This window comes from Trypanosoma conorhini (assembly GCF_003719485.1).
Source record: "Trypanosoma conorhini strain 025E chromosome Unknown Tco_14.4_contig_00032, whole genome shotgun sequence".
NCBI lineage: Eukaryota > Euglenozoa > Kinetoplastea > Trypanosomatida > Trypanosomatidae > Trypanosoma > Trypanosoma conorhini.
The window spans coordinates 14,375-40,374 of NW_021704117.1; the positions used below are offsets into that span (position 1 = coordinate 14,375).

Genomic DNA, 26,000 nt, shown 5'->3' on the forward strand with positions numbered 1-26,000 from the left:
CCCGCGGTGCTGGGCGTGTTGTCGCCGTGGTTGTCGGTTGTCTCGCCGTTGGTTCGCTTGCTTCTGCGTGGGCGGCGGCCGTCGCTGCTGCCGTGAGGCGAAGATGGGGAGGGCCTTGAGGCTGCATTTATGCTGCGTCCCCAATTGGGGCCACATGGAGGCCCCGTTTGGGCAAATACGCATCTACGCGTCCTCCCCGTGGGTCGGGGGTATGTCCTCCGCGTCCATGTCTTCTCTTTTTCCCCTCCTTCCTCCATGCATTTTCCACATGCACGACCCGCAACCGAGAAGTATAAGGAAGTAGCGAAGGAAAGGAGGAAAGGGTGTGTCTCCGACCACTTTCATTCTCTTCCTCTCCCTCTCTCTTTTCTGTTGTTGTTGTTGTTGTTTGTCTGTAGTTGGCCCCGCACACACGGGAAGCGGCGGAGACGGGGAAATGCGGGTAGGTGGCGCGGGTGCGCACCTTTGGGGGGCGCTGTGGGGCGGGTGGCGGGCGACGCAGCGGCTGCGCCGGCACTTTAGCACCTCCTCGCGTCGTTTGGCACTCGAGCGAGTGGAGGTGGCGCACTCGCAGTCCTCCACCCGCCGGGGCGTCCCGATTGGTTTCACGTCTTCTGTTGGGAGCGGCAACAGTGGCGCCTCCGCGGCGGCATCGTCGTCGTCGGCTGCTGCCGGCACTGGGGATGTGCTTGCCAACTACGTGAGTTTCCTCGCCGATGACACGACGGCGCCGGCGGCAACGAAGGAGAACGGGGCGCAGCCACTGCGCTCCTTGCGCTCCGTGGCGGCCGCCGAGGCCCTCTTCTTCAAGGAGGAGGCGAAGAACTACTGCCGCCTCTGCATGGAGGAGTCACAGACAACGCCCAAGGCGCACATAGTGACGGCCTACCGCGCGAGCCACACCAATCACACCTGTCGTGAGGTGGTGTTGGATACTTTGGCGCTGTTGGCTATACGGGGCTACCCCATCGACGACATCTACCTCGTCTGGTCCGACGTGCTTTACCGCGAGCCCATGTTCCAGCGCATCCCGGAGCTTGTCTCGCCGCGCTGGAGCGTGGACCAGCGCAGCGAGGTCCTGGGCAAGCTGCTGGGAACGCTCAAAGCCATGGACGTGCTTGACCTCTCCCTCGCCGCTCAGGCCCCGGACACCTTTGACAATGCCTCGCAGCAGATGCACCACCGTCGGCGTGTGGCGTTTGAGCGACTGGAGTACATTGGCGACAATTCGTGGGGAAACCACCTCTCCAATCGAATGATGATGCTCTTCCCCGATAAGCAGTGGACCTACAGCCAGAACGTATACTCCTTTAACTGTTTTCGCGACGCCTGTGAGATGAATGTGACGCTGGAGTTTATCTTTGATACCCTTCGCATCAGTGACCTCTTGCCGCCCGGCGTCCGCGAGAAGTTAGGCACGGGGAAGATAAAGGCGGATGTGGTGGAAGCCGTCATTGGTGAGCTGCACGTCACACTTTGGGGCCTGGAACCGCAACTCTACGACTCCGCCTGTTTTGTGGAGATCAACGGGGTGGGGGAGGCGCGGGTCTCGGCTGTGGTGCAGCACTGCCTGACGGAAATCTACGACCTGATTGTACTCTCGTACGTCCAAGAGCTGAGCGGCTCGGCGATCCCTCTCGCGAAGGAGATTGCGGCGGAGCGAATTTGGGGCCAGGCGCACCCGCCTGTGCGGAAAACAAAGGATCGTGCCGGGGCTGCGCGTAAGGGGCGGTCCTCCACGACAAATGTTATTGGTGTGGGCGAGGTTCGCCAGCTCCCTGCACTCCCATCCCTCTTTGCGGTGCCGACGCCGACGCCGGACATTGTCCCACATCCTCTGCGACAGCTACGTTTGGTGGGGGAAATTCCTGAGGAAACCGTTTGCGCACACACCCGCACCGACGTCTTTGTGCGCTTCATTGATAGCTTCGCCGCGTTGGGGCTCTTGGACGATCGTCGCGCGGGCACCATGAACGTGCGACGGCGCCGTGATGTGCAGTTCCAGTCACTCAAGCGGCAGATGGTGCCCTCACTGTCGCTGGACCTGCAGGACGCGGCGGACGCCGATGACGTCGACGCAGCCGAGGCAACGGCGTCAGCTATCGATGGCATGCATGCCGCGGCGGCAGGGCGGGCGCTGGACTTGGAGGAGGTGTACTTCCGCGACGCCTGCTACAACCTTTTTCCCTCGCCCATGTCTGCTGCCGCGGTCGCGGACCTGCATGCGAGCCGTAGGGCTCTGACTGTTGTTGTGTCGGCGAGCGAAGATGCGGGGCGTTGCAGGGGCTACACAGAGCAGCTGCAGATGGCGGCAGCGGCGATGTACCCACCGCTGCATGCCACGCCCACGCTGGCGCCGGAGAACGCGACGGTGAGAGGCGAGCGCAGCTGCCTCTTTGCGGCCTCGGTTTACGTACCGCCGGGCACGAAGACGCCCTCCGCGGGGGTGGTGACGGATAAAAATCTGCACTTTGGTGAGTTTGCCTTCCTGCCCGCTCCGGCAGGGACGACGCAGGAGCCGCAGGCGTCAAGGGAGGCGCATGGCACAGATGCGACCGGCGGCGCAACAGGACGCGACGAGGCCGCCGCTGCCGCAAAGGTGGTGGCGGAGGTGGCGGAGGAGGAGGAGGTGGTGGAGGTGGCGGCAGAGGCCACTCCGGCGGGCGGCAGTAGTGGCGGCGAGGACGCTGCGGGGGCGTCACAGGAAGTGCGGATGCAGGCGCAGGCCAAGTGGCACCGCGAGAACCCATACTTCGCCTCCCGAGCCGTTCTTCCGCCACGAGCCTCCTCCGCGGGACGGGGGTGAGCCGACGACGACGCAACGTGCACACGCACTGGCGCCTGGGAACGCGTGCCCGAACGTGATGAGGCCATGCACCGAAGCGGCCACACACGGATCTTTTCACACTTTTATGCACCTTTGGGGAGGCCCCGCGCAGGCATTTTGGGCACGCCGTGATATTTTGTGTGTGTGTGTGGCCCTGCCTCTCGCATGATAATGTGTTTTTTTTTCTTTCATTCCCCTCCAATGTTTTCCCTTGGCTTCTGCCTTCTCTATCCTTGATGTGTCTTGGGTGATCTGTGCGATGCCGCCATTGCACGTGTCTGTGCACGCATGCACTTGGTGATTGGTGTCCGTTAAAAAGTGACAGGGAACCCCAAGTGAGTGGAGGAGGAAACAAAAACGGGGAGCTGGAGTGCGCCTGGGTGTCGACACGCACCTTAGCCTCTCCGCCGATGCTCAGTAGCAGCTGTGCGTACAAGCAATAGACAGATAGGTGGAGGAACACGCATTACAGAAATATATATACTTTTAGAGCTCTACTGACGGCAGTGGGAAATCTCCAGTAACTCGCTCACTGCGCTAGCGGCGTGTGGATGCCGGCGAAAGTGAAGGATGACGTGATTGCGGAAGTGGACCCCGCGACCGTCTACTTTACGTTTTCGCGTATTCGTCCCACCTTTTCCTGCGGTCGCACAATTGCCAGCACCCTCGACCAGTTTCTACGCCATGAGCTAACCCCCCACGACCTGCCGCTGCTCTGCGTCCTGGCCGACAGGGAGGGCAGGCGTTACAGCCTCAACAACCGTCGCCTCTACCTCTACAAGGAGCTGCGGGAACGCGGCGCGCTGACGACGGTGCCGGTGCGGCTTCGGCAGCTGCCGGATACCCGGCGCATGCGGGAGAAGTACACGCCGGCGAAGTGTGCCTTGCGGGCGACACTGAAGCGCGAGGGCGCGGCGGCCTCCGCGCCCCAGCAGCCGCGCAGCGGCGACGGCGGCAGCGACGCGTCTGGAGCCGGGGACGGGGACGGGGCGGGGTTCGTGACGCGGGCACCGCAGCGGCAAGAGGACGCAAAGGGCGGAATGAAACGGCGTGGCGGACGGGCAACGACGCTGGAGGAGGAACTTCTCGAATTGGGCGTTTAACAGGCGGAAGCCGAGGGAGGAGAGGGGAGAAGGCAAAACCGCCGCGGAAAAAAAAAAGTTTAAAGGCGGAAAAAAAGCATTGAGATGTTCGCTGAATCACATCGTGGTGTGCGGTGGAGCCGCCGCAGTACATCCCTCGCCGTGTGGTGAGTGTCCTCTTTTTCCGTCGCTTTTTTGCTCTTTGCCGATTGCGGGGAGTGAGCCGCATTTCAAGGCAAACAACAGCCACAAACTAAAAGAAAACAAAAAGAAAAAGCAGAGCGTGTGTGTGTGTGTGTGTAGGCCATGTCATCGTCGCGGGGCCTCTCGGGGCGGAGGAAAAAGAAGTCCCTGAGCGAGGTCCTGAACGAACAGTTAGGCAACGGCGGCGCGGGGCGGCGCGGGGAGGAGGCATGGGACGACTTTGGCGGCGACGCCCCCAAAATTGACGACTACCACGAGGAGGGCGACTACGACGACGACGAGGAGGCGGTGGAGTCGGCGGCGAAGCGGGGCCGAACCGAGCGCCCGCGGGAGCCAAAGCAACGGCAGCTGCGACGCCGCGGCCCGCTGGACGCCTCCCTGTCGACGGGCGAGTACGCCGCCACACCGGTGGACGTGGAGGCCGCGATGGATGACATATTTGGCGCACTCGAGATGAACGACGCGGACGAAGACGAGACGAACTTTTTGGGCTCATACACGCACGGCTCGGGGGGCGATGAAATCCACGAGGATGGCGATTCATCGGCGGCGGCCGAAGCTGCGGCTGAGAAGGCTCGTGGGAAGAAGCGGAAGCGTGCGGGTGGCAAACCAGAGACGGAGGAGGCCTACATCGCCTGGCTTGAGGCGCAGCAAAGGAAGAAGCGGGCGGGGCGCCGCCGCGACGCCGCCGGCGGGGATGAGGATGGCATTCTTGAGCAGCTCGAGTCGTTGCGAAACGCACAGATGGAACTAGTGGCAAAGGAGACACAGGAGGACGACGTCGAGGATCTGCGGGCGAGGCAGCGCCAGCGTGCACAGGCCGCGGTGAGGCACTACGTGATGGTTTACTCGCAGCTGCTTCGCGTGCGCATCAAGATGCAGCCCTGCGTTTCGCGGGCGCTGGCGCTCCCGCAGTACTACGCCCTCCCTGACTTCCTGCAGTCCGGTGAGGCAGAAGTAAAGCATAGCATCGAGATGGTGACCGACTACCTCAACGACCTCCTTGGTGTCTTTTACCTGCTCGCGACAGACGACAAGGAGGTGAAGGCGGGGGATGGCGCCTCGTTGAGCTTCAAAGACGTCAATGCCTCTCACCGACGCATGATGCGAAACGTTGACGCCTGCGTCGAGTACTGGGGAGCCAAGCTTGCGCAACCAAACAGTGTGAAGCTGCGCACCGTGGCACAGCCGCTACTGCAGCAAATTCACGCCGTGCTCAAGAGCAAGACGCGGCTGCGGGCAAAGGTGCAGAAAAACCGGTCCCACGCGACCATTTTGGGTCACCCCGAGCACTACCAGATGTCTCAGTCGGCTGAGGGAAAGGCCGCACGGGCCCTGCACATTGCGGAGGGAGACATTGACGAGGAAATCTACGAGGATGCAGATTTTCTTCGCGAGGTGGTGAAGCGTGGCGGGGTGGCGAAGCTGGAGCAGCAGCTTCAGGAGCTTCAGCGCAGCCTGCAATCCGACGAGGCACCGGCCAAGCGTGGGTTTCATCGACTCACAAAAGGCAAGGCTGTGAACTACGAGCCCCGGCCGAAGTTGGTGGGGTTCCTCTTGCCTGTGCCGTACGTGCTGAGCGGCCAACATGAGGTTATGGTCAACTCACTGTTTCAATAGCGTGACCTCTGGCTGCTGTGTAGGCCCTGAGAAGCAGACGGTGGGCGGGGGTGGGGAGCCGGTCGTGCGGCTCGGCATAAATTACGGCAACTGATGATTCACCTTAACACGAAACGTGAATCCCCGAGTAAAGGACGGTGAAAAAAAGGAAACATAATTACATTTTTTTCTAACTGCCACGAAGGAAAAGGGCTTAACGAACCCCACCCACCCACCCACCCCATGCATGCATGGGATACGGCGCGAAGAAGGTAGAAAAGACGACGGAAGGATTTTGGTGGAGATGGGGGGAGTTGCAACTGTGTGACGGCCTTGCTGCTGGGCGTCTTCCTACCGCGTTTTTTATACGTTTTTTTTTGTTTTTAGCCTGCGTCGTCCATCACACTCACCTCTTCGCCGCGTGATGGAGCTCGTCAGCCTTTGCGTGCCGGGTTTCCTTGGGGGTTGCCTTCTCCCTTTTTCCACGCAGTCCTGCATGCGTTTCTATTTTCCCCTTCTATTATTTTTTTTGTTTTCGGCTCCGTGGAGGGTGGTGCTTCTCTGCCCGTCTTCGCAGCGCAACAGTAACTCAAGAAGGAAGCGGCGAAGGGGCTGCTACTACATTTGCGTACACGCCGCATAGACTTGCGTTGTTGTGTGTACACACATGCAGGCACAGGAACGTGTGGAGGACCGGCTCCTGGCGCTGCTTTGCGACGACGACGCGGGGCACGACGCACACGCGCGTCGGAGGCGCGACCTCGAGGCGGCGCTTGCGGAGGCGCTCAACGACATCATCGGCGTCCCTGAAGGGGCGAGCGGGGCGGAGGTGCTTGCATGCGTCCGCCGCTCTGTGAGCTCCTTCATCGCGGCCCCAACGCCCGCGCCGCTGGAGATGTTCTTCTTGCGCATTGTGGCGCTGGTGCACTGCCACAGTGCCGTCGCCGCGGAGGAGGTGGGCGCGGCGGCGCTTCCGGCAGCGACGAAGACAGCCGCGATTGCCGTCGCCGCCGCCTTCTTCTCGCGACGGCTGCGCGGGGCGTGTGCGGAGCCAGATAATGGCGCTGGGGATAATAGTAATAATAATGGTGCTAATAACAGTGCCGGGTCGGAGGCTGGGGAGACGGCCGCGCAGCTGCAGGCGCCACGCTCCTTGTGGTTTTGCTTTCTCTGCGTGTTTCTCCAACAGCTCTCTGCGAGAGGCGGCGACTTTGCGGCGTGGCAGCAGTTCTTCCGCCACTGTGCGGCGCAGCAGCAGCAGTCGACGACGACGATGAAAGGCGCCCCCAGGCAGGGAGGTGCCCAAGACGCAGAGGACGGCAGTGCGAGTGCGGGGGACGTCAGAGCCGAGCAGCTGGCCCTGGCGGCGTGGGGCGCGGTGTCGGCGGAGACGTTCAACGCCACAGTCGCCAGGACGCGGTTTCGCCGCACCGCGATTTTATGCAAGTCGTTTTGTCCGCACCTCGTCGCGCAGGCGCCCGGGACAACGTACCAGCTGCTGCACACCCTGCACGCCTTCATGTCGGACTGGGTGAGGCTGAAAAAGGGGGCACGCGGCGAAAATGCGGCAAATGACGCGGCGGAGGAGGCCATCGTGGGGCGGCACAGCGATGAACTGGGGCGGCTGCTCGGGGAGGGCCAGGTGCACAGCTTCCTGTTGAGCACCGCAATTGGGGCAGTGCTGAGCTCCACGTACATTCTCTCAACTCGCGGGGTTCGAGGTGGGGAGGCAACGCGGTGGCATCTGACACGACCAGCTGCGGCGTGGGAGACTGAGACGCACTGGTGTCAGACGCACTTTCCACCTATCGGCAGGCTGCTCGAGCGTCTACACCTTCGAGACCTCCTTGGGGTGCACCTCTTCACCTTCTGCATGCAACTTTGCATTGGGCTTTCCCCCACACATCACACGGAGGGTCGGCAGAAGTTGGCCATGTATTTGTACCTGACAGGCGTCTGCCGCCTGCGTGTTGCACTCGCCATTTACCACTTCGCCACCTCGCAGCTCCCGCAGAGCACGTCGGAGGCCGCAGCGACGGTGTTCCCTGGCGAGGACCTCGCCGCTCTTACGGCGGCCGTCGACGAGCACGTGCAGGCGGCGTACAGTGAGCTGATTTTTGCTGCTGTGGAGGCAGGCGGCGCGCGTCGGCGCCAGCGCAACAGTGCGGCTGCGGTGAGCACCGAGCACGCGAAGGAGGAGGAGGGACGCATTCCAGTGCACGGGGAGTTGACGGGGCCGCGCTTCTCAAAGATGGTGTTCCCCGTCCCCTGCCCAAAATGGGGACCGTATCTCGCAGAGGCGGGACCCACAGGAGCCACGAAGACGCCGGCAGCAACGGCAGCTGCATCGACGTCTTCAAGCAGAACACCTGCGGGTGCGGCAGGCGCCTTTGCGAGGCAGGCGGCCTCCGCACAGAGTTTGACCCCCTGCCGCTTTGTGTTGGAGTTGTGTGAGATGGGGCTTCCGGGACTCATGGCGGAGACCATCACGCAGCTGCAGGCCGAGATGGGCGTCAACGTCTGTCTGGCTCCGTCTGCCGCCATGCCAGGCGTAGGCAGCATTACTAGAAATGTTTTGCAGCGGGTTCAAGCGGTGCTTCGCGGCAAGGAGGAGGACAGCGAGGTGGATGGAAGCAATGGCGCGAGCACGTGCAGGCGATATGCATTTTCGGCCCCGCTGCGGGCCCTTGAAGCGTACTTTCCACTATTGTCAACTATCTGCGCCTACGTCGCCTCCCAAGAGTTTCTTTGCGCTGTGGTGGAGACCATCACCCGCGAGTGCGCGCGGCTCCTGCAGCTCGTGCGTGGGCAGGAGCAGGCGGAAGAAACGGACTACGCCGTGGCGTCTCGCAGCGCGCTGGGATTGGCGGAACGGTATCTGATTCGTGTGGTGATGCCATGCATGCGCGTGCTGGCGCCCTCGCCAATTTTGTACAGCCGCGTTCAAGCGCTGCTGCTTCTCATGAAAGAAAAGGGGCCAGGCGTGCACTTTGGCACGAACCCTGCCGAATTTCTGCACACGGAGAGTTGGCTACACTGGCTGCTGCGTCCCTCGTCGGTCTGCTATCGTGCCCCGCACGACGTCCTTCGCTCGAAGGAGCTTGAAGCCCTTTTTGCGCAATCGCTAAAGCGCATGACCCAGTCGAATGTGGCTCAGTATAGAAAAGTGTTGCAGCCCGCCATTTACGCGAATCCGCTGCTGGTGGCGGAGAAGCTCTTTCAGCAGGCGGTGGGGTACGGGAACAACTTCCTGCAGGTCCACACGCAGCTGCTGAAGGGCGCTCCGGCGGCCATCCTCACACTCGTCGTCCACGAAGGCCTGTCGGTGATGCGGCGCTACGCGGAGGCGGAGCGCGTTGGAACCGCGGACGCAAACCGCGTGGGCCTCGTCGCAACGTTTCTCTCCGTGCTCTGGCGCGACAACCCACACAGTCTTGACGGTGGTGTGTTGCTGCGGGCGGCGGAGTACGCGCTGCGCAGGGAGGCCCGTGCCTCGATCGTCTTTGGTCTGGAGCTGCTGCAGTCCGTCCTGCATGAGATGCTCGGCCGCACCCTCGAGCACGAGGAGCAGTACAGCGTGGCGCAGGCAAAGGCGCTTCTTGCCCCGCCCACGACGCAGTGGTTTGCCAGAGGCGCCGCCGAGTCCTTCCGTCGCGGCCGCTGGGACACGTTTCTCACCCCTGCCCTCTTGGGCGACGCCGCCGCACGGCTTCGACGGGCCCTGCAGGAGACGTGTCATGTGCCGGTTGAGAACACCGAGGCGGTGGAGGCGGCGGAAGCCACGTGCGAGACGAACACGCAACAACCGCCGCGACAGCAACACGAGGAAGCCGGCGCCGCCACCGTCAACTTTACGCTTGGGCAGTGCCTCTTGTTGCACCTCTGCCGGCTGCACAGCAGAATCTACACGGTGCAGGCGGATCTGGCGGGGACGATGCAGATTGTGCTTCTCACCTGTGCGCGGGACTACAATGTGGTCAATGACCTGCTGCTCTGCATGGAGACACTACTCCCGCAGGGGCCGCCAGAGGAGGAAATCTTCATGGTTGCCATGCCACACGTTGCGCTACGCCTCACGGCCCGCTTTGCCGCAAAGGAGACGCAGCGCACGGCGTCCAATGGGAAACCGGTTTCAAGCGTCGACGCTCTCTTCAATGTCACACCGTGTGACGTGATGAACCATGTGGAAACCGCGGTCTCCGTCAAGGCAATGGATGGTGTCATTCCCTTTTCAATTTTAAGGACACTGTCCCACTACACAGCAGCTCACTTTGTGTTTGATGAATCCGTGTACAGTGCGGCGTCGAAGGAGGTGAACCAGTTCTACGCGCACGCCACCGCCCTCGTCCGAGCGAATACGAACACCGGCAGTGAGCCTAGCGGAGGCAGCGGCAACAGCCACAACAGCACCGGCAGCAGGCTGAGCACCGACCCTTCTATTCACTGGCTTCAGGAGCAGACGCGGCAGATACGGCTGGAGAAGGAGGCCCATCAAGCGCTGTACCAGCACTGTGAGGCGGCACGGGAGGAGTTGCGTGACGAGCTGCGTCGCAGCGGGGTGCTTTCCGAGCCTGTGGCGTTTGCCACCTCCTACCTGCTTCCACGCGCCCTCCTCAGCCTGGAGGACACGCTGTTTGTGTACCACTTTATGAAGTGGCTGCTGAACACCAGTAAAGCAGCCGGTGGCGGCGAGGGGGGCGTGAGTGCGGACTACGACCGCGTCGTTGACGTTGCGCTTTCCCTGATCACCGCCACCATGACTTTTTTCGTCGGCTTCACCGACGGCGAGTGCAAGCGGGTGGGTTTGCTGCTGGCGCTGCTGCGTGCCGCCCTGCACGACACCGTTGTGGAGGTCCCCTCCCTTCCGTCTGTGGGCAGCGCCGCCGCCGCCGCCGCCGCCGCGGGTGGAGTCGCGGAGCTCGCCTCGCCCCCCGCGACGCTCACGACGGAGGCGTTGCTGGCGCTGCTGGAGCCAAAGCCGCGGGCGCTCGCGACTATTTTTGCTGCACACGCGACGGTGGCTGCCGCTGCCGCGCCACGAGGCGCGTCTCGGGCAGAAGCGGAGTCCGCTGGTGGGAGGGACGCGGTGCAGGAATTGCAAGACGCCGTCCCGGCATTCACGACGCAGCTTGACGCCTACTTGTGCCGTGCGCTCGTGCACATCCTTCTGCATCAGCGTGACGTTGCCTTCCTCCACCGCAACGCCTTCCTTGTGCTGGAGCGTCTCACAAAGAACACGCCTGCCTTTCCCTCAACGTTGTGCGCCACGCAGTGGCTGATGCAGGCCATTGCTCCACACGCCGTGCGGAGTTCCACCTGCTACGCCTCAGCAACGGCGGTGCTGAAGGTGCTGACAGATAATCAGCACCGCATGAAGCAGAGGCTGGACACGTTGCTCGCGCGGCATTGCATGCCGGCGGGCCAACCGAGGGAGCAGGGAGTGGAAAAGGAGGTAGAGGCATGGCACCAGCTCTGGAAGACGCGGGAGGCGTACACTCGCGCGCTTCTTTTGGAGGACATGGCAGCTGCTGAACGGCGAGGTGGCGCGGAACCCGTCGCCCCCGCTGGCGGCGGCGTGGCGGGTCTGCCGGCCGAAGAGAGCGTCGAGGATGACTCTGCAGACGCTGAGGAGGTGGTGGCGGCAGCCGCGGACGAAGACGAGGAGGAGGAAGAAGAGGAGGAGGATTACGCAAGCGGGACTCCCATGGACCATGCGGAGGAGCAGGGCGCTGGGGAACCGCAAGAGGCGGCAGAAGCGGAGGAGGTGGCAAGCGATCGCAGCGAGCCGCGCAGCTTTTCCCCAACGGATGGCGCCGACGAGGCAGGCAGCGACGCCTGCAGCCGCCACCCCCAGGACGAGGAGGCGGCTGAGGAGTCAACTCCCCCCACGGGCGGTCGCGTCAACGACGCGGAGCTCTCCGTGGGCAGCCACCCCACCCCAACCGCAGGTGAAGGCGGGGGCGAGGCAAAGGAGGCGGGACGAAAGCGCAGTCGTGGGGAGGAGGAGGATGCGGCGGCGGCGGACGCCAGCGAGGGCCCGTCGAGGCGGGTGAGCCGGCTGGAAGCGCATAGGAATGAGGAGGAGGAAACTAATTAGACGCTACGAAGAGACTGTTTCACATTGAGTCTGTTTGTTTATTTATCCTGCCCTGCGTGGGTGTGTGCGTGTGCCCCTTTTGACAAAGTGTCTGATCGGCGCCGAGGAATAGAGGACGAGAGAGAGAGCACGCGCCAAGGTGAAGGGAAAGAAGAAGAAAAAATCAAAGAATGCAAAATCTGAGCGCTTTGCAGTGTGTGTGTGTGTGTGTGTAATCGGCATGTCTCCTGTCTTGCTCTATTCGCTGCACGAGGCAGCCCACTCGGAGCGCATCTTTTTTTCCCCCCCTTACTTCTTCTCTTTGCCGCATGGAGGCAGCGCTCTGCGAGCGGTGGTGGGGAAGGACTTACGAGGGGCACCTTTTTCCGCGCGTGGTTGCTTCTGTGTGTGTGTGTGTGCTGGATGCACGTTACGTTTAACTTCCGCTTTCCCAACAGGCAAAAGCAGAAGGAGCCATGCGAGGTGTTGGCGAGTGTTGTTGTGCCGGCCCCGGCGCAGCGGCCCAAGGCGGTGTTGAACTTCCTTTTCATGTGCACCGGCGAGCTGCCGTCTGGCGCGGCGCTGGACAGCTGCGGCGTGGCGCCGGGTGAACTCGCGGCGCTCGCAACGGGCGGGGAGCTGCAGACCACGGGACTGAAGCCCTTCGCCGAGAGCGCCGTGGTGCGCATCGAGAGGGGTGTCATGATGGAGATCGGCAGTAGCACGACGAAGACCATCTTTGGCGGCTTCACTGCGGACGAGCCGCCACTGGGCACCACCACGCCCCACTTCTCCTCCTCTGCCGCCGCCGCCGCCGCCGGCATGCAGCAGCTTCGCGCGGGGACGCTACTGCTCGGCAACGTTGGGATGGCAAACACAAACGGCAGTCGCTACTACATTCTGCTGCACGACGTCGTCAGCGAGGCGGAGCGCGAGGAGTTACGCGCGTACCAGCCGCTTGGCATGGTCACAGCAGGGTTAGAGGCCCTCTGCGAGGCGTGCGCCTCCGCCGCGGTGCAGCCGCGCACACTTGCGCCCCTGCAGGCCGTGAAGATGTGGGTGTCGGAAGTGCGCTTCCCGCCCCCGGCACCCGCCGCACCGCGGGGACGGGGGGAGGGCAGAGAAAGCGTCGTGGCCCCACGCACGGCGGGTCGTACGCGCCGGCGCGAGGAGGTGGAACTGGAGGAGCAGGGCGAGGCGAGCGCGATAGGCGCAGAGGGCGGCGGGGGCCTCACCACTGCGGCGCACGGTGGCTTCTTCAACCCCGCGCTCAGCTTCCCGGCGGCGTCCGCTGAGCGGGATGAGGACCGCGGCGGACCGCAGGCGAAGCGCAGGCGCACCGAGCGCTACGTGACCGCCGCCGATGGAACGACGGCACTGCGCACAACGGCGGTGGCGCAGGCGGCGGGTGCGCCGTTTGACTACTTCGCCGCGCAGGAGCCAGCGTTCCTCAACGACGTCGAGGCCATCGCCGCAGCACAGGCGGCACGGCAACACCGCCGCGGCAAACAGCAGCAGCAACACCAGAAGAGGGAGAGGCCGGTGGGAAAAGGTGGGCTGAGTCAATCACTGGACACGAGTAAACGCACGAAGGGAGCGCCAAATGCGTCGGCGGCGAAGAAGAAGAAGACTCTGCCGCGGCGATACTAAAAAAAAAACAGTGGGAGAGACAGAGCGAGAGGAATGGAGAATGAGTAACAGCGACTGATGGGTGGGATCCTATGGCCGTTAGCTTCTTCTTTTTATTTCCTTCTTTCGCATTGCGGCGAGGGGAAGGGCAGTGAGGAGGCCCTTATGCCCCTGCACGGGTTTTGTTTGTTTGTTTGCACGTCTTCCTTTCTTTTTGCCTGCTCTTCACCACTTCACTGCGTTTCTGCGCGGCCACGACCGGGAGCACACACTGCGAGGCACAAATACTACTAGTCATATTGCCGTCTCCGAAACAAGGGGGCGGAAGGACACACGTGAGACGGAGAGAAGTTAGAAACTCCAACGAAAAAGAAAAGAAAAAAAAGGGGGGAAAGGTGATGCTGCTGCGCTATCGCACGGGTGTTGTGGGGGGGTTTTCATCCCACTGCGTGGGTGCCTGGTGGCCCCTCGCGCGACATCACCCGCCTCGAGTGGCGTCTCTGCTGGCGTTGCAGCTCGGGCACAGCGTGCGCCGGGCATCGACGAGCCACCCGGCAAGCAGCGCGAGGGCGACGAACGCGGGCAGGTGGGAGCCGCAGCTTCGCCGGCTGGCGGTGGTTCGTCCGGATCTGGTGGACGAATGGGTGCCGGAGCTGAACGACGCGGATGTGAGCTCGGTGCCGTGCACCAGTCAAATCTCCGTCTGGTGGCGGTGCGCCGCGTGCGGGGAGAGCTATCAGGCCTCCGTGCGGGATCGCGCGGTGGCGGATAAGGGCTGCCCGCGCTGCTCGCTCGAGCGGCAGCCGCAGCCGCAGCCGCAGCGTTCGCAGGATGCACGTGGTGGTGACTGTGGCGTTGCCGAGGGCGCCAGCGCCGGAGCCGTCGCTGGTGGAGCTGCGTCACTCGCGGAGACGCACCCGCTCCTTGCGAGTCGCTGGGACCAGGAAAAGAATGGCCTGCTTCGCCCCACCGATGTTGCAAGCACGAGCGAGTTAAACGTTTGGTGGCGACCGGCGGAGGGGCGACCGGCGCATGAGCGGTCGTTTCGTCGTCCTGTGTACGCCTTTGTCGAGGTGCCGTATAGCATGGAGGAGCAGCGGGAGGCGCAGGCGAAGATGGAGCTTGGCATCCTTCAACAAATACGGCAGGCGGCGAAGATTGCAGAGGCCCGCGAGCGTGACATGCTCCCCGCAGCCGCAACGGTGTTGGATGACATTGTCGCCGCGAGCCCCAGCGGCGCGGCGGCGGCGCCAATGACGCAGGAGCCACAAATTAAAGAGCTTGAGGGTGAGGACCTCTACAAGGCCATTGAACTCTGGGAGCGTAGCCTGGATGCCGCGGCAGATGCGGACTATCGACCGCTCTTTCAGTTCACCGAGGCGTGTGATTGGGCGGCGGTGTCTCGCGAGCAGGTACTAACCACGTACGATGCGTTCGTGCAGGTGCACCGGGAGAAGAGCCGGGCGAAGCCTGGCAACAGCAGCAGCGATCAGCAGCAGCAGCAGCAGCCGCGCCCTGTTGAGACGTCCGCGGTTCCCTCCGTCATCACAGACCCCGACTGGGTGCAGCACTTCACACTCTCCGTAGAGGACGTCGCAAGTGGCCGCTTCGCGGCGTCCGCCTGCCTTGTCCTCCCTGACGCGGCGTCACCCGCGAAATCGCCGCCGCCGTCCGCCGAAGAAGGCGGAGGGGCAACTGAGGCGCGGCGCGGCGGCGAGGCCGCAGGCATCCGCCGCCGCGTTGACTCACTACCGCCCCCGCCGGAGGAGTACGAGAGTGAGGTCCACACCACGTTTGCCTCCCCTAGGCGCTCTTACCCGCGGCGTCCACCGATGCCGCCCCAGCGCGAGGATGACCTGACGGACTCGCTGCCGAAGGCAACCGAGGCGACGCCACAGCGGGCAGCGTCGCTCAAGGGCGGGAGAGACCAGGAACGACGAGGTTCCTTGAGCAAGGACCTCCCATCCGAGGCCTCCTTTGAGGTTTTAAGTCTCGCTGGCACGGAAAGTCTTCTGCGGGAGTACGCGTTGTCTGGCGACAAGGATGTGCCGTTTGACGCGGATGAGCAGGAGCTTCAGCAGCAGTCGCTGCTCGGCCAGGCGGCGCTGCAGTCCATGACGAGCGACGAGGTTCGAGCGCTGCAGTACAACCGAGGCACCCCACGTCCGCGCCGCACTGGAAGGTTCCGGCTGCGCCCACCCACGGAAATCGATGCTCGACGAGGAGCGGGTTTGGGGTCTGCGCTGGGCGCATCCCTGTCGCCCGCCGCCGACGAGGCAGAGGGGAAACAGCAGCAGGTGATTCAAGCGCCTGGTGCCCCGCGGAAGGTGGCACGCCCAAAGAAAAAGCGTCAGGAAACGACGGATAGCACGAGCTCCGCCGCCGCGTCTGCTCAGGAGACCGCAGCTTCACTGGCGTCTGCGTAAAATAAGTTGTGCTTGAGATGCAGTTGCCTTCCCTTTTGTGTGTGCGTGTGCGTTTGCCCGCTGTTTAGTTGGTTTGTCTTCCGCGTGTGCCCTCGCCCCCTTCTTCCCCCTTCCCCCGTCACAAGGCTCCGCTCATGGGCCCCTCTCTCCCTCTCTGTGTGTGTGTGTGTGAAGTGGAGGGGAAAGAGGAAGAGAAAATAAGGCTCAACAAAAACAAAAACATCCTCGGAAACAGCCACATACATACAAATAGTGAAATCGGGGAGAAACGCAAGAGATGCGTTGTGTTCGCCGTGTGCTACTCTCCCTCTTCACTCGTCGTGTCTGCAATGTGGTCTCTCCTTTTCTTTTGCTACACGTAAGACTAATGCATGCGCTGTCCTCGGTGGCGGTGGATACTCAACGGTGCCACCAGCGCACGGCTTTTTGTTGTGTGTGTTTGTCTTCCTCCCGCGCGCCCTCCCTTTCCAGTTCTCTCTCTCTCTCTCTCTGTCTGTTTCTCTGCCTTTTTCTCCTTTGCTCCTTCTCCTCCCCACTGACGTGTCGCGCTGGCGCCCCCTCCCCGCACTCTGCAGCGTGGGGCCGCAATTCACAACCGGGCAGCAAGAAGGGGCTCAAGGAGGGGAAGACAAAGCACACACGAATTTTTTTTTTTTTCGTTTTTTGAAGCGGGCCACAAAAGAGGCCAGAAGTAACGTGCATACGTAGGCATATATATATATATATATTTCACTAGGAAAGGGAAGCGAAGACCATTGGGCGCTGGTTGTGCAACACCTCAACCGATATATATATATATATATTTCAGGCTTACAGGGAATAAGGGCCCTAACGGGGCGCAAGGGCGGAACCCTCGCAAAAACAAAAAAAAAGACTGCATAGGAAAGAAAAAGGCTGAATCGATAACGGGTGGCATTGCTCTCGAGTATCCTATCAATTTTGTGTTCTGTGGTCCTGCCGCCCGGTTGGTATCATTTCATCGGCTTACCCTCTTTTCTTTTTGGAAGGAGGGGGGGGGCTCCTGTGCGTTGCTCGTTCCTTCTGAGTCATCGGTCCCTCCGCATTTTCTCTTTCTGTGGGTGTGCGACCACGTTCTCCTGACGACGGAATTGCGGTTCCTCCGCTAGGGGTTGTCGCTGCTTGTGCGTTTCTGTGCCTGGCCTGCACCGCGCGTCATGCGGTTTGCGGGGAAACGGCACTGTGAGGGCCCCTCGCAGGGATGCGACGCTTTTGGCTTTGCTGCTGCGCCGCCGTGGCGCGCCGCCGCCGCTGAGCGTCTCGCCGCACTGCTTTCTGACGTGCAGCTGCTTCGACTTCTGACGCTGACGATGGAGTTCCTCTGCTGCCAACGCCCCAGCCTGTCGATGCAGCAAATAAAGGCTGGTGGTCAGGAAGCCGCCGCGCTCTCGACGCAGGATTTCTTCAACGGTTTCATGCTTGTTAAAGGCCGTGTGCTGCTGGCAATGCACCAACTTCGTAGTCTTAGTCTGAGTTTGTGTGAGAAAATGGGGGAAAATAGGCAACTCTTCGCCAACTTGCTTGCGGCCCTGCAAGGCTGGGAGGCCGCTGCGGGTATTTTTGGCCGCGATGGCGGCTTTCTTTCCGACTGCCCTGAACTCGTGGCGGCGCTGGACGACGTCGCTGCCCACGTGGAGGGAGCGCTGGTGGAGCTGCGCGGCGGTGGAAAGACGGTGGCTGCATACAATTCAGCTGTGGTGGCATTCACGAAGGAGGCGGAGGAGGTCGAGGGAGACGACCGTCTCCGTGCGACTCCACTCAGCAACGGGTGGTGTGACGGCTATGGCATCTCCGACGCGCCCGGGGCCTTTTCTGCGCTGGTTAGGCGAATAGGACTTGACGTGCGTGCTATTCTCTCCACCGCCGGGCTGCGTTCCCTGCTGGCAGCCTTCGTCATTGTGGCTGGAGTCCCTGTGGTGCAACTCTTCTTGGACCTCCACGCACTGCGCGCTGCGGGCCCCGGCGTTCTCCTGGGCAGTAACTGCGCTACTGTGTCCCCGCCACACTACAGTATGAGCGCCGTTCGCGTTTTTCTCTCCGCCCTGCAGTTGCTGCTGCTGCTGGGAATGGGACTTGTCTTCCTCATCCTGCTCTCCACCGCCGCCTCCAGCCTTGCCCGCGCCGCGGCCCTGCGGGCGCTCTGCTTGCAGGGGTCCGCGTGTTTTGTGCGGTGCACCGGCCAAACCCCTTTCGGCACCAATGACGTCGTCGGCAACAAGAGGGACGAGTGCGAGGAAGAAGACGAGGATGAGAGTGAAAATGGCATGAGTTTAACTGTGCGAAACGCCGTCGTGGTGGAGAAGGACCTCCACCCACAGTTCCCCGCAACGCACCCTCCGTGCGGGGAGGAATACGCAAAGCCGTCGTGCGGTGGCGTCTCTGACGGAGACCTCCGCCCGGCGTGGCGGCCGTACAGTCAGGCCCGCCACGATCAGTCGCTCTGTGCGTCTCCGGTGGCGGCACCGCCTGCGGGGTGCCACGCCGGGTCCAAGGCCGCTTTGCCCGACCTCGTGGAGAGTGAAGTGGAGACGCCGTCGCCACCGCTTGGGGCGGCGGGCGCAGACGCAGACGCCGAGGAGGAGGAAGAGGAGGCCAGCCAAGAGGATGGCTCACTTCGCCTTCGATGCAGGCAGGCGGAGCGGGAGCGTCAAGAGTTGCTCACGGAGGCCCCAAGCGGCGTCGCCGACAAATACAAGGACTTCTCCCCCTATGAAAAAGCAGACCGCACCGCAAGGATTTGTCGTCATTTGACAGAAAATGTACAGGACTGCGTCTGCCCTTTGCTTATTGTGGAATACGTTCCCCGCGCCAGGGCGTCAGGTGAGAGCTTCAAGCCCATGGAGACGAGAGACAGGTACCCTGTCGTCTACTGCAACTTCCCCGCCCTTGAACTGCTGCACTATCGGTGGCTGACGGATCTCGCTGGGAAGGAGCTGAAGGACGTCTTTGGTCTGTACCACAACCCAAGAAGTTCGTCGCAGTCGCGGCGAAATAAGGGCAGAAATATGGCCTCCGCACTCCCGGCACTGCCGCAGCGGCAGCGGCGGAGCTCCAAGGAGCGCCTTATTCTCGTCCCATCGCCACCTTCGAAGGAGCAGGGCCAGTGGGAGAGGAGTCAATCCGTGGAAAAAATTGCCGACCTGCGTTGCCTCTTTGAAAACGGTGTGGAGGAGCTGCTCACGGCGCGGGCGCTGCAGGACGCAGGCCACTTTGACGTGTATGCCATGAGCATTAACAACGTCACCTTGCCCTCCTCGTTTTGTGACCCGGGGCAGCCGCTCACCCTGCCCCAATCCACTGAAAAGATGTACCTGGTGTTGCTCTTTCTGCGCGAGATCAACAAGGAGGCGAGGGACGACGCCTCGAGGAGGCTCAGCAACAGCCGCGTTCGCGGGGTGTCCGCGCCGCAGGCGACGGCCGCTCAGGAGTCCACAATGGGTGACCGTTTCAACGATCCAATGCAGAAGCGGGCCTCCACGGCAAATGCTGTGACGCCCAGCCTTTCCCACTCCCGCGGTTCCTTGCTGAACGACGGCGAGCCGGATAGTACGGACTCCCAGGCCGGCACGTCGCAGCGGGGGCGCAGTTCACGGACGGCGCCAGGCGGGCATCGACGCGCCAAGCGCCGCTCTACGATAAAAGGCTATTCGTCGCCCATTTCGGCGGAGCGAGGCCACTCCGTAGACCAAATCACGGCGCAGCAGCTACGGGAGAAGTTGAGTAGTCTGATTGGTGTTCGCACGGCCGATCTCTCGCCGCGGGTGCCGGAGTCCTTTCTGATTAACTTTGTGGCCCTCATGATCTTTGTTAACCGGGTGTTGAAACGGTACAAGCGTGTCAACTGTGTCGTGGATGCCGAAAATATGTTTATCCTTCTTGAATTGCGGACCGTCGATGGTGTGCCGCTCGCGAAGAGGAACAGTCGGGCGTTGGAGAACGCGGCCTCCCTCCCGCTGCCTGGCTCTGGCGCCACTGAAGGCGAAAGCCAACGAAGTTCCTTGTACGACGCAGGGGTGGACTCGCTGCTCTCCCCAAACCTCTTGGAGTACCTGCGTGCTTGCGACGCCACCATTCATTTCACGGCCAGCGGATGCACACTGCGCTTCCCGTACACCACGCAGGAGCGACTGGCGCTCATGGAGGACGCCGGCACCTTGCAGCTCTCTACCCTCAGAGGGCTGTCGCTGTTTGGTGTGACCGCCACAAACGCCCTGACCGAGGACGCGGCGGCGCAGTCAAGTGGAAAGACGATTCACCTGCACCAGTACGCAGCAGCAGAAAAGGCCTTTTCTGAGGCGGTGCGCAAGGCTAAACGGGGGTCAGTGCGAAAGAGCGAGGAAAACGCCGCAAGTGCTCCCTCGAATGTAAAAACGGAATTTTTTTCCAAGCCCGATGGCAGCAGTGGCGTCGCGGGAGCTGTTGCCGTCCCGTTAGTTCATTCTGTGGATGAATTGTCCGTGTCCTCGGTGGAGAGTGTGACGCGGCTGCCTCATGTCTTCAGTGGTGGGCACTCCAAAACGACGTTCCCCGTCGCAAACAGAGCAACGCTGGTGCCGGCACTGGAGTCAAGGTCGGGGTTTGACACCAATCAGGCAGGGACGCCGGAGTGGCCCTCCGCCTCCGCGTTCGCCCACGTGGATAACGTCTTTGGTAAGTCCTTGGGCCGCAGCTGGAGTGACGCGATGGCGACAAGTATTTCCAGTCACGGCCCCCTTATCGCCAAGGTTACCAGTTACTATAAGCGCTATCTGCACTTCTTCCTCTACTTAAAGGCGGATCGAGAGGATGTGGTGCAGAATCTGTGGACGAGGGGGCACTCCGCGACGGTGGTGAACGACCCGGCGACGATGAAGCGGTACCTGCTTATCGGCATGGGCGCCTTTGATGTGGTGTTCATTGAGTGGTCAGAGTGGCTTGTGACGCCGGAAATCCGCGAGCTCATCGTCGAGGACGCGGGAAGTAAAACGACGATGTTGTACTTGTTGAATGAAGACACGTACTCCCTCCCACTTCCGCCCGGGACCCCGGATGAGGCGGTGCTGCGGCTTCGCGACATTGGGGAAATCTTCACGAATCCCACCATTGGCCAAAACCTAAGTCTCTACATTCGGCAGCGTCGGCTGCGGCAGGAGATGGTGCAGATTCGTTGGCGGAAGAGCTACCAGATTGTCCGTCAAATCGGCGGCGGCGCCTTTGGCGACGTGTACGAGGTCTACCTCTTCGTCTCACGGGGGCGGCTGGCGATGAAGCGGATGTTTCTCAACGGAGCCAGCAACCGCCTCCTGGAGCAGCTGAATCGCGAGGTGCTGATCATGAGCCAGCTAGACCACCCAAACATCGTGAGCTTTTCCCACTCCTCCATGGAGGACAACGCCTACTGTATATTTATGGAGCTGTGCGACGGCACCTTGAGGGAGCGCTTGCAACGGGGCTTTGCGATGATGCAGCAAGACACACCGCGACTTCAGAAGCCGCCGCTGCCACGTTTGTCAAACGGCGCCTCCTTTCCACTGCAGGCAGCGGCAGGCATGAGTAATCGACCGGAGACGGATCCCGATGAACTGATTAAAATTTCAGAACCCCTTACTGCAAGGGAGATCGTGCTAGTTCTCCGCGACGTCGCGAGCGGTATTGCCTACATACATTCAAAGGGCATCGTACACCGCGATATAAAGCCGTGCAATATTCTCTTCAGTAGTGGTGTGGCAAAGATTGGCGACTTTGGTTCCGCCGCCGAGGAGTGCGCCGCGAAGCCGCTTGTCAACATGAAAGGCACCTTGGCGTATATGTCGCCTGAGGTGTTGTTGGGTGAACCGTACGGGCGACCGTGCGATATGTGGTCCTTTGGCTGTTTGCTGGCGGAAATCATTGGACTTCGCCTCGGTCACCTGCAGGGGCTACATTTTCCTGCCCTCGTGGAGTTGTACACGTCCATCCCCCAGGCCGGGAGTCTGCCCATCACCGTGGCAAACTACAAGGGTGGGAAGCTGCAGCACCACATTGGGACCACCGCGGCGCAGATGCTTTTAGGGGCCATGAAAAGCGCCTGCCACGACGCTTGTAGCAAGCGGAGTGAGAGCTCCACGTGGCGGCGTGGCATGGCCTCCGTCAACGCGAAGGAAAGCCTCTCCTCCGGTGAGAAGCAGGCGACGGCGGAAACCAAATTTCAAAGTAGCATGAGCTGCGACAGTGCGAGGGCAGTGACGTACATAACTGCCAATAGTACCACCTTTTTGGGCTCCGAAAAGGCCGAACTTCCGGAGAGTCTCGTGGAGCTGTTGGAAAGTCTCTTTCAACGTGACCCGCAGAAGCGCATGACCGCGGAGGAGGTGCTGCACCACCCCGTGACGTGGGACGTCGAGTGGATGGAGATGGTGATACGCGCCGTGGAGGAAATTTGCCCCCTCGACGCGGACGACGCCCTGGTGGACGCCTCCCAGGCTGGCGACGCCAGCGCCGAGGAGGCGGAAAATTTGGACCTCTCCATTTCTTCCGTGTAAAACGCAGGCGGTGGGCGGGGGAGTCTCTCCGCCGCGCTGCGCCGTCGCCGCCACGCCGCCGTTGACGGCCGGCAGCCTCACCTGCGTGGCCTGCAGCGGCGGCAGAGCAAAACGGCGCATGTGCGCGCGGGGAGAGAGAAGGTATGTAAAGTGGTGTGTGGGAAGAAGTGGCGAGCTGAGACTATGTTGTTGTTGCTTTTTTTAGTTTTTTGTCTTTGTTTTTCTTTGGGCCTCGCCGCCTCTTCTGCTGCGCTGCCCACGCGTCTCTCGCTGCGTGTGGTCTCCAGTTTTGCAGGGTGCGTGGCTATTATACACACGCACGCACACCCGCCAGGGCCTCTCCGCCCTGCCTCCCGCACAGGGCGCAAACCAACAAGGGAGGAGGTAGGGAAAGTTGTTGCTTTTCTTTACTCAAACAAACACCGCCGGCGCACCCCACACGCACATGTGCACCTACTTCACTGGAGCTCCAGTGCCCTGACGGTGTATATGCGGCTTTGTTCCAGTCGCCGACGCAGTCGCGAACGGAACTCCCTCACAGCAGCAAAAAAAAAAAAAGAAGGAGCCAATGTGTGTGTGTGTGTTGTTTTTGCGTGATGTTTGTTTGTTTGCTTGTTTTTTTTTTTGCTTTTTCTTGTCTTTTCCGATCCTTCCTTCTTTTCTTTTCTGCACATGCGTCACTTCGCATGCAAATGCCTGTGTGGATACAATGCTGAGGTAAAAGGGTGACGGCACGGCAGCAAAGAGGAACGTGTGTGAGTATGTAATGTACGCGCGGACGCCAAGGAGTATATAATTGCTGAGGGGGCGAGAGTGCTCCTGAGTGACGTGCGCCGCAGTCCTAATGTACGTAAAGGAGAAGAAGAGTTAAAAGGAAAAACGATGTGTTCGCAAGGAGAAAGAGCGTGTGGTAACTATTTGTGTGTGTGTGAGGGTGTGCATGTGTTTTTTTAAATGACGTCAGTGCTTCAACTATGCTTTTCATCAGTTTACTTTTTCCTTTCGTTTCTTTTGCGGCCGCTGCGCCGACACGGCGATGTAATCGGGGGTGGGTGGGGCCGCGCTGCCGCCTCACACACCCGCCGCGCCCCTCTCCGCGCCGCTGTGTTTGTGCACACTCCTGGGGCGAGAGAAGCGTCTGGCGTGGCAGCTTTGCGTGGAGATGCAGCGACGAGTAAACTCGTTGCAGGCGCGCGGTTCGCGGCGAGGACGCCGAGTTCTCCATCGCCCACGTTTTTCGTTTGCGGCCGCGCTGTTGCCCAATAAACGCCTCCGGCACCCTACGCGCGAGTGTTTGCATGTGTCTGTGTGTGCGTGCGTGGCTTCACAGGCCGAGTTGAGTTCGCTTTCTGCTTCTGCGTCCTCGCCGCCGCGCGACGGGCCGGGGGGCGTGTGGCAGTGGGCGAGCCGCGGGAAAATTTGCCTGCTTCGTTGCCCTCCTCCCGTCCCCCACCCCTCGTTTTTGTTTTGTTTCCCTTTTTTTTTCCTTGCGCGCTTTTCTTTAGCTGTGACGGCGATGTGGACTCGCAGGGCAGACCGCCGCGCCGGCGTGCGTGGGCCGGGCGCAGCTGCGCCTGCCTCCAATTGCCTCCTCGCTGCTTTGCCTCTCCTCCCGTGGCTGCGTGGGGCGAAGCCACCGCCACACAGGCGCCCCCGCCCGCCGCCATGCGGCCAAAGGCCCCCCAAACGTGACATCTGCCGCAGCGGCCAGCTGCCTGCGGTTGTTGTTGCTCTTTTTTGTTTTTTTATTGCATGAACGGTGGTGAAAAGGGTGTTCGCTTTTCCGCCGATCTCTTCGTCCTTCCCAGCGTCTTTCTGTTGTTGTTGTTGTCGTTGGTCGCCGTTGTATTTCCTGCGGGTGGAGAGAGAGGGCCGGGGCACCTCGCGCTGCGCCGCACTGACTTGTCTCGGACGGCGAGTCTGCAGCGGGGAGAGGTTGCGGGAGAGGCATAGTAATAAAAACAAAAAGGGAGGGGGGAGGAGGGGAAGGAGCTGGCAAACGAAGTGACAAGAAGGAGAAGGCGGCAAAGCAAAACGAAGAAAGCGGAGCAGAGCAGACAAAAGAGTTTAGTAAACGGCCGCCGTGGGCACCGCGCCGCGTCAAATGACGTCCCCGGCGGGCCACGACTTGCACCGCAACAGAGGCAGCGTGCACGGGGGACACCGCGGCGCCGCAGCCCCAGCGCGGTGAGGCACGCGAGGGCCAAAGCGAGACGACGTCGGTCTCCAGGCGCTCCTCCCGCGTCACTTGGAGGCAGTCCGGCGTCCACCACCCGCCGCAGGACTGGTCCAGGTCGCGGCCAGACACCTTCCACCGCGACGAACGCGTCCCTTACAAGGCGGCGGTGGAGGACCCAAAGAGAACCCCGGATGTGAGCTGGGGGGGCGAGTCCCTTAACAGCTCCCTGTCTGTGCAGAGCGGCCGGCGCGGCAGGGCCTCCCGCGTCTTTAGCAGCAGCTCGGCCACACTGACGCAGCGGCATCTCGATCGGCATGTGCGGCGTAGCGGGGTGGCGTCGTGTGCGCCGGAGGGGCTACCGCAGGGCCACTGCGCCGTGGAGGACCGGGAGTTGATGCTGGTGGCGGAGGGAAAGCAGCGTCTGCTGGCGGGCTTCAACGCGCAGCCGCACGCCCTACCGCCTGACCCGGCCGCCGCTGCCGCCGAAGACGAGGCAGAGAAGGAACTCATTGCACAGTTTTACGCCGACCAGCAGGCTCGCCGCCGACAGCCTCCGCCGCAGCTGAGCACTGAGCCCCCGTCTCAGTCGAATCCTCAATTCGGCGCCGCACCGCACGCGCAAAAACAGCCAGACGTCGCGGCGGAGTCCACTACCACTCGCCTTCCACACGACTTTGCGGTGCGGCAGCACAATAATGGCGCAACGGAAGTAGCAGTCGACACCACAATTACGCAACAGACAATCCACCCACGACAAACGAAAAGCGGGCACGCACCTGCAACACTAGAAGAATTTCGCCAGCAACTTCTGCGGCAAAAACTACAACGCCGCACGGAAGCAGACAACGGCCATACAACAGCACGTTCCCACCCGCCACTCGCACCAGTTAACCTGGGCTCTACCACAGACATAGGCACCCAACAACAAAAGGAGAGCCACAACAGGACTTCGATAAATACGGGACAAACAACTTCACCTTCCCTTCTACATAGTAAGGCGCACGAATTCAACGAATTACATAATAGCAGCTCCGCGAGAAGTACGACCACAACAAATACTATGGATCAGCATCACTTTAAATCACTATCAAGCGATGAGACGAGCGACCGCGACGCCATTGTGCAGGCAGAGGAAGCCGGGCGACGTGCTGCCCTTGGGGCCGCGCGGAGCGGCGCGACAGCCATTGCTGCTGCGGAAGCGCTGGGCCTGACGGAGACGAGCGGCCGCGACGCCATTGTGCAGGCAGAGGAAGCCGGGCGACGTGCTGCCCTTGGGGCCGCGCGGAGCGGCGCGACAGCCATTGCTGCTGCGGAAGCGCTGGGCCTGACGGAGACGAGCGACCGCGACGCCATTGTGCAGGCAGAGGAAGCCGGGCGGACGTGGCTGCCCTTGGGGCCGCGCGGAGCGGCGCGACAGCCATTGCTGCTGCGGAAGCGCTGGGCCTGACGGAGACGAGCGG

General features: G+C 61.8%; 8 protein-coding genes across 8 annotated transcripts, besides 12 other annotated features; all 8 read left to right on the forward strand.

Annotated features, from left to right (window-relative positions):
* Window positions 1-370: 370 nt before the first annotated feature.
* Window positions 371-401: a microsatellite.
* A 35-nt stretch (window positions 402-436) lies between these two features.
* On the forward strand, window positions 437-2,806 carry Tco025E_01086 (RNA-editing complex protein; the record flags this gene model as incomplete). Its single annotated transcript, XM_029368024.1, has 1 exon — window positions 437-2,806. The coding sequence occupies one exon, from the start codon at window positions 437-439 to the stop codon at window positions 2,804-2,806; it is 2,370 nt and encodes a 789-aa protein (XP_029231894.1).
* Window positions 2,807-3,378: 572 nt separating this feature from the next.
* Tco025E_01087 (uncharacterized protein) lies at window positions 3,379-3,930 on the forward strand (the record flags this gene model as incomplete). Its single annotated transcript, XM_029368025.1, has 1 exon — window positions 3,379-3,930. One exon carries the CDS (start codon window positions 3,379-3,381, stop codon window positions 3,928-3,930), a length of 552 nt encoding a protein of 183 aa, XP_029231895.1.
* Window positions 3,931-4,146: 216 nt separating this feature from the next.
* Window positions 4,147-4,185: a sequence feature (A-rich).
* A 7-nt stretch (window positions 4,186-4,192) lies between these two features.
* Window positions 4,193-4,210: a microsatellite.
* Window positions 4,211-4,215: 5 nt separating this feature from the next.
* Tco025E_01088 (protein AATF/BFR2) lies at window positions 4,216-5,733 on the forward strand (the record flags this gene model as incomplete). The annotated part of the gene is made up of 1 exon (XM_029368026.1): window positions 4,216-5,733. The coding sequence occupies one exon, from the start codon at window positions 4,216-4,218 to the stop codon at window positions 5,731-5,733; it is 1,518 nt and encodes a 505-aa protein (XP_029231896.1).
* Window positions 5,734-6,379: 646 nt separating this feature from the next.
* Window positions 6,380-11,809, forward strand: Tco025E_01089 (putative helicase; the record flags this gene model as incomplete). The annotated part of the gene is made up of 1 exon (XM_029368027.1): window positions 6,380-11,809. One exon carries the CDS (start codon window positions 6,380-6,382, stop codon window positions 11,807-11,809), a length of 5,430 nt encoding a protein of 1,809 aa, XP_029231897.1.
* A 193-nt stretch (window positions 11,810-12,002) lies between these two features.
* Window positions 12,003-12,022: a microsatellite.
* A 189-nt stretch (window positions 12,023-12,211) lies between these two features.
* On the forward strand, window positions 12,212-13,438 carry Tco025E_01090 (putative cyclophilin 15; the record flags this gene model as incomplete). Its single annotated transcript, XM_029368028.1, has 1 exon — window positions 12,212-13,438. The coding sequence occupies one exon, from the start codon at window positions 12,212-12,214 to the stop codon at window positions 13,436-13,438; it is 1,227 nt and encodes a 408-aa protein (XP_029231898.1).
* A 377-nt stretch (window positions 13,439-13,815) lies between these two features.
* Tco025E_01091 (uncharacterized protein) lies at window positions 13,816-15,843 on the forward strand (the record flags this gene model as incomplete). Its single annotated transcript, XM_029368029.1, has 1 exon — window positions 13,816-15,843. The coding sequence occupies one exon, from the start codon at window positions 13,816-13,818 to the stop codon at window positions 15,841-15,843; it is 2,028 nt and encodes a 675-aa protein (XP_029231899.1).
* Window positions 15,844-16,315: 472 nt separating this feature from the next.
* Window positions 16,316-16,374: a microsatellite.
* A 179-nt stretch (window positions 16,375-16,553) lies between these two features.
* Window positions 16,554-16,571: a microsatellite.
* Window positions 16,572-16,628: 57 nt separating this feature from the next.
* Window positions 16,629-16,646: a microsatellite.
* Window positions 16,647-17,018: 372 nt separating this feature from the next.
* Window positions 17,019-22,361, forward strand: Tco025E_01092 (putative protein kinase; the record flags this gene model as incomplete). The annotated part of the gene is made up of 1 exon (XM_029368030.1): window positions 17,019-22,361. One exon carries the CDS (start codon window positions 17,019-17,021, stop codon window positions 22,359-22,361), a length of 5,343 nt encoding a protein of 1,780 aa, XP_029231900.1.
* A 28-nt stretch (window positions 22,362-22,389) lies between these two features.
* Window positions 22,390-22,422: a microsatellite.
* A 125-nt stretch (window positions 22,423-22,547) lies between these two features.
* Window positions 22,548-22,588: a microsatellite.
* Window positions 22,589-22,930: 342 nt separating this feature from the next.
* Window positions 22,931-23,026: a microsatellite.
* Window positions 23,027-23,280: 254 nt separating this feature from the next.
* Window positions 23,281-23,307: a microsatellite.
* An 870-nt stretch (window positions 23,308-24,177) lies between these two features.
* Window positions 24,178-24,197: a microsatellite.
* Window positions 24,198-24,934: 737 nt separating this feature from the next.
* On the forward strand, window positions 24,935-25,987 carry Tco025E_01093 (uncharacterized protein; the record flags this gene model as incomplete). Its single annotated transcript, XM_029368031.1, has 1 exon — window positions 24,935-25,987. One exon carries the CDS (start codon window positions 24,935-24,937, stop codon window positions 25,985-25,987), a length of 1,053 nt encoding a protein of 350 aa, XP_029231901.1.
* Between the last annotated feature and the right edge of the window lie 13 nt (window positions 25,988-26,000).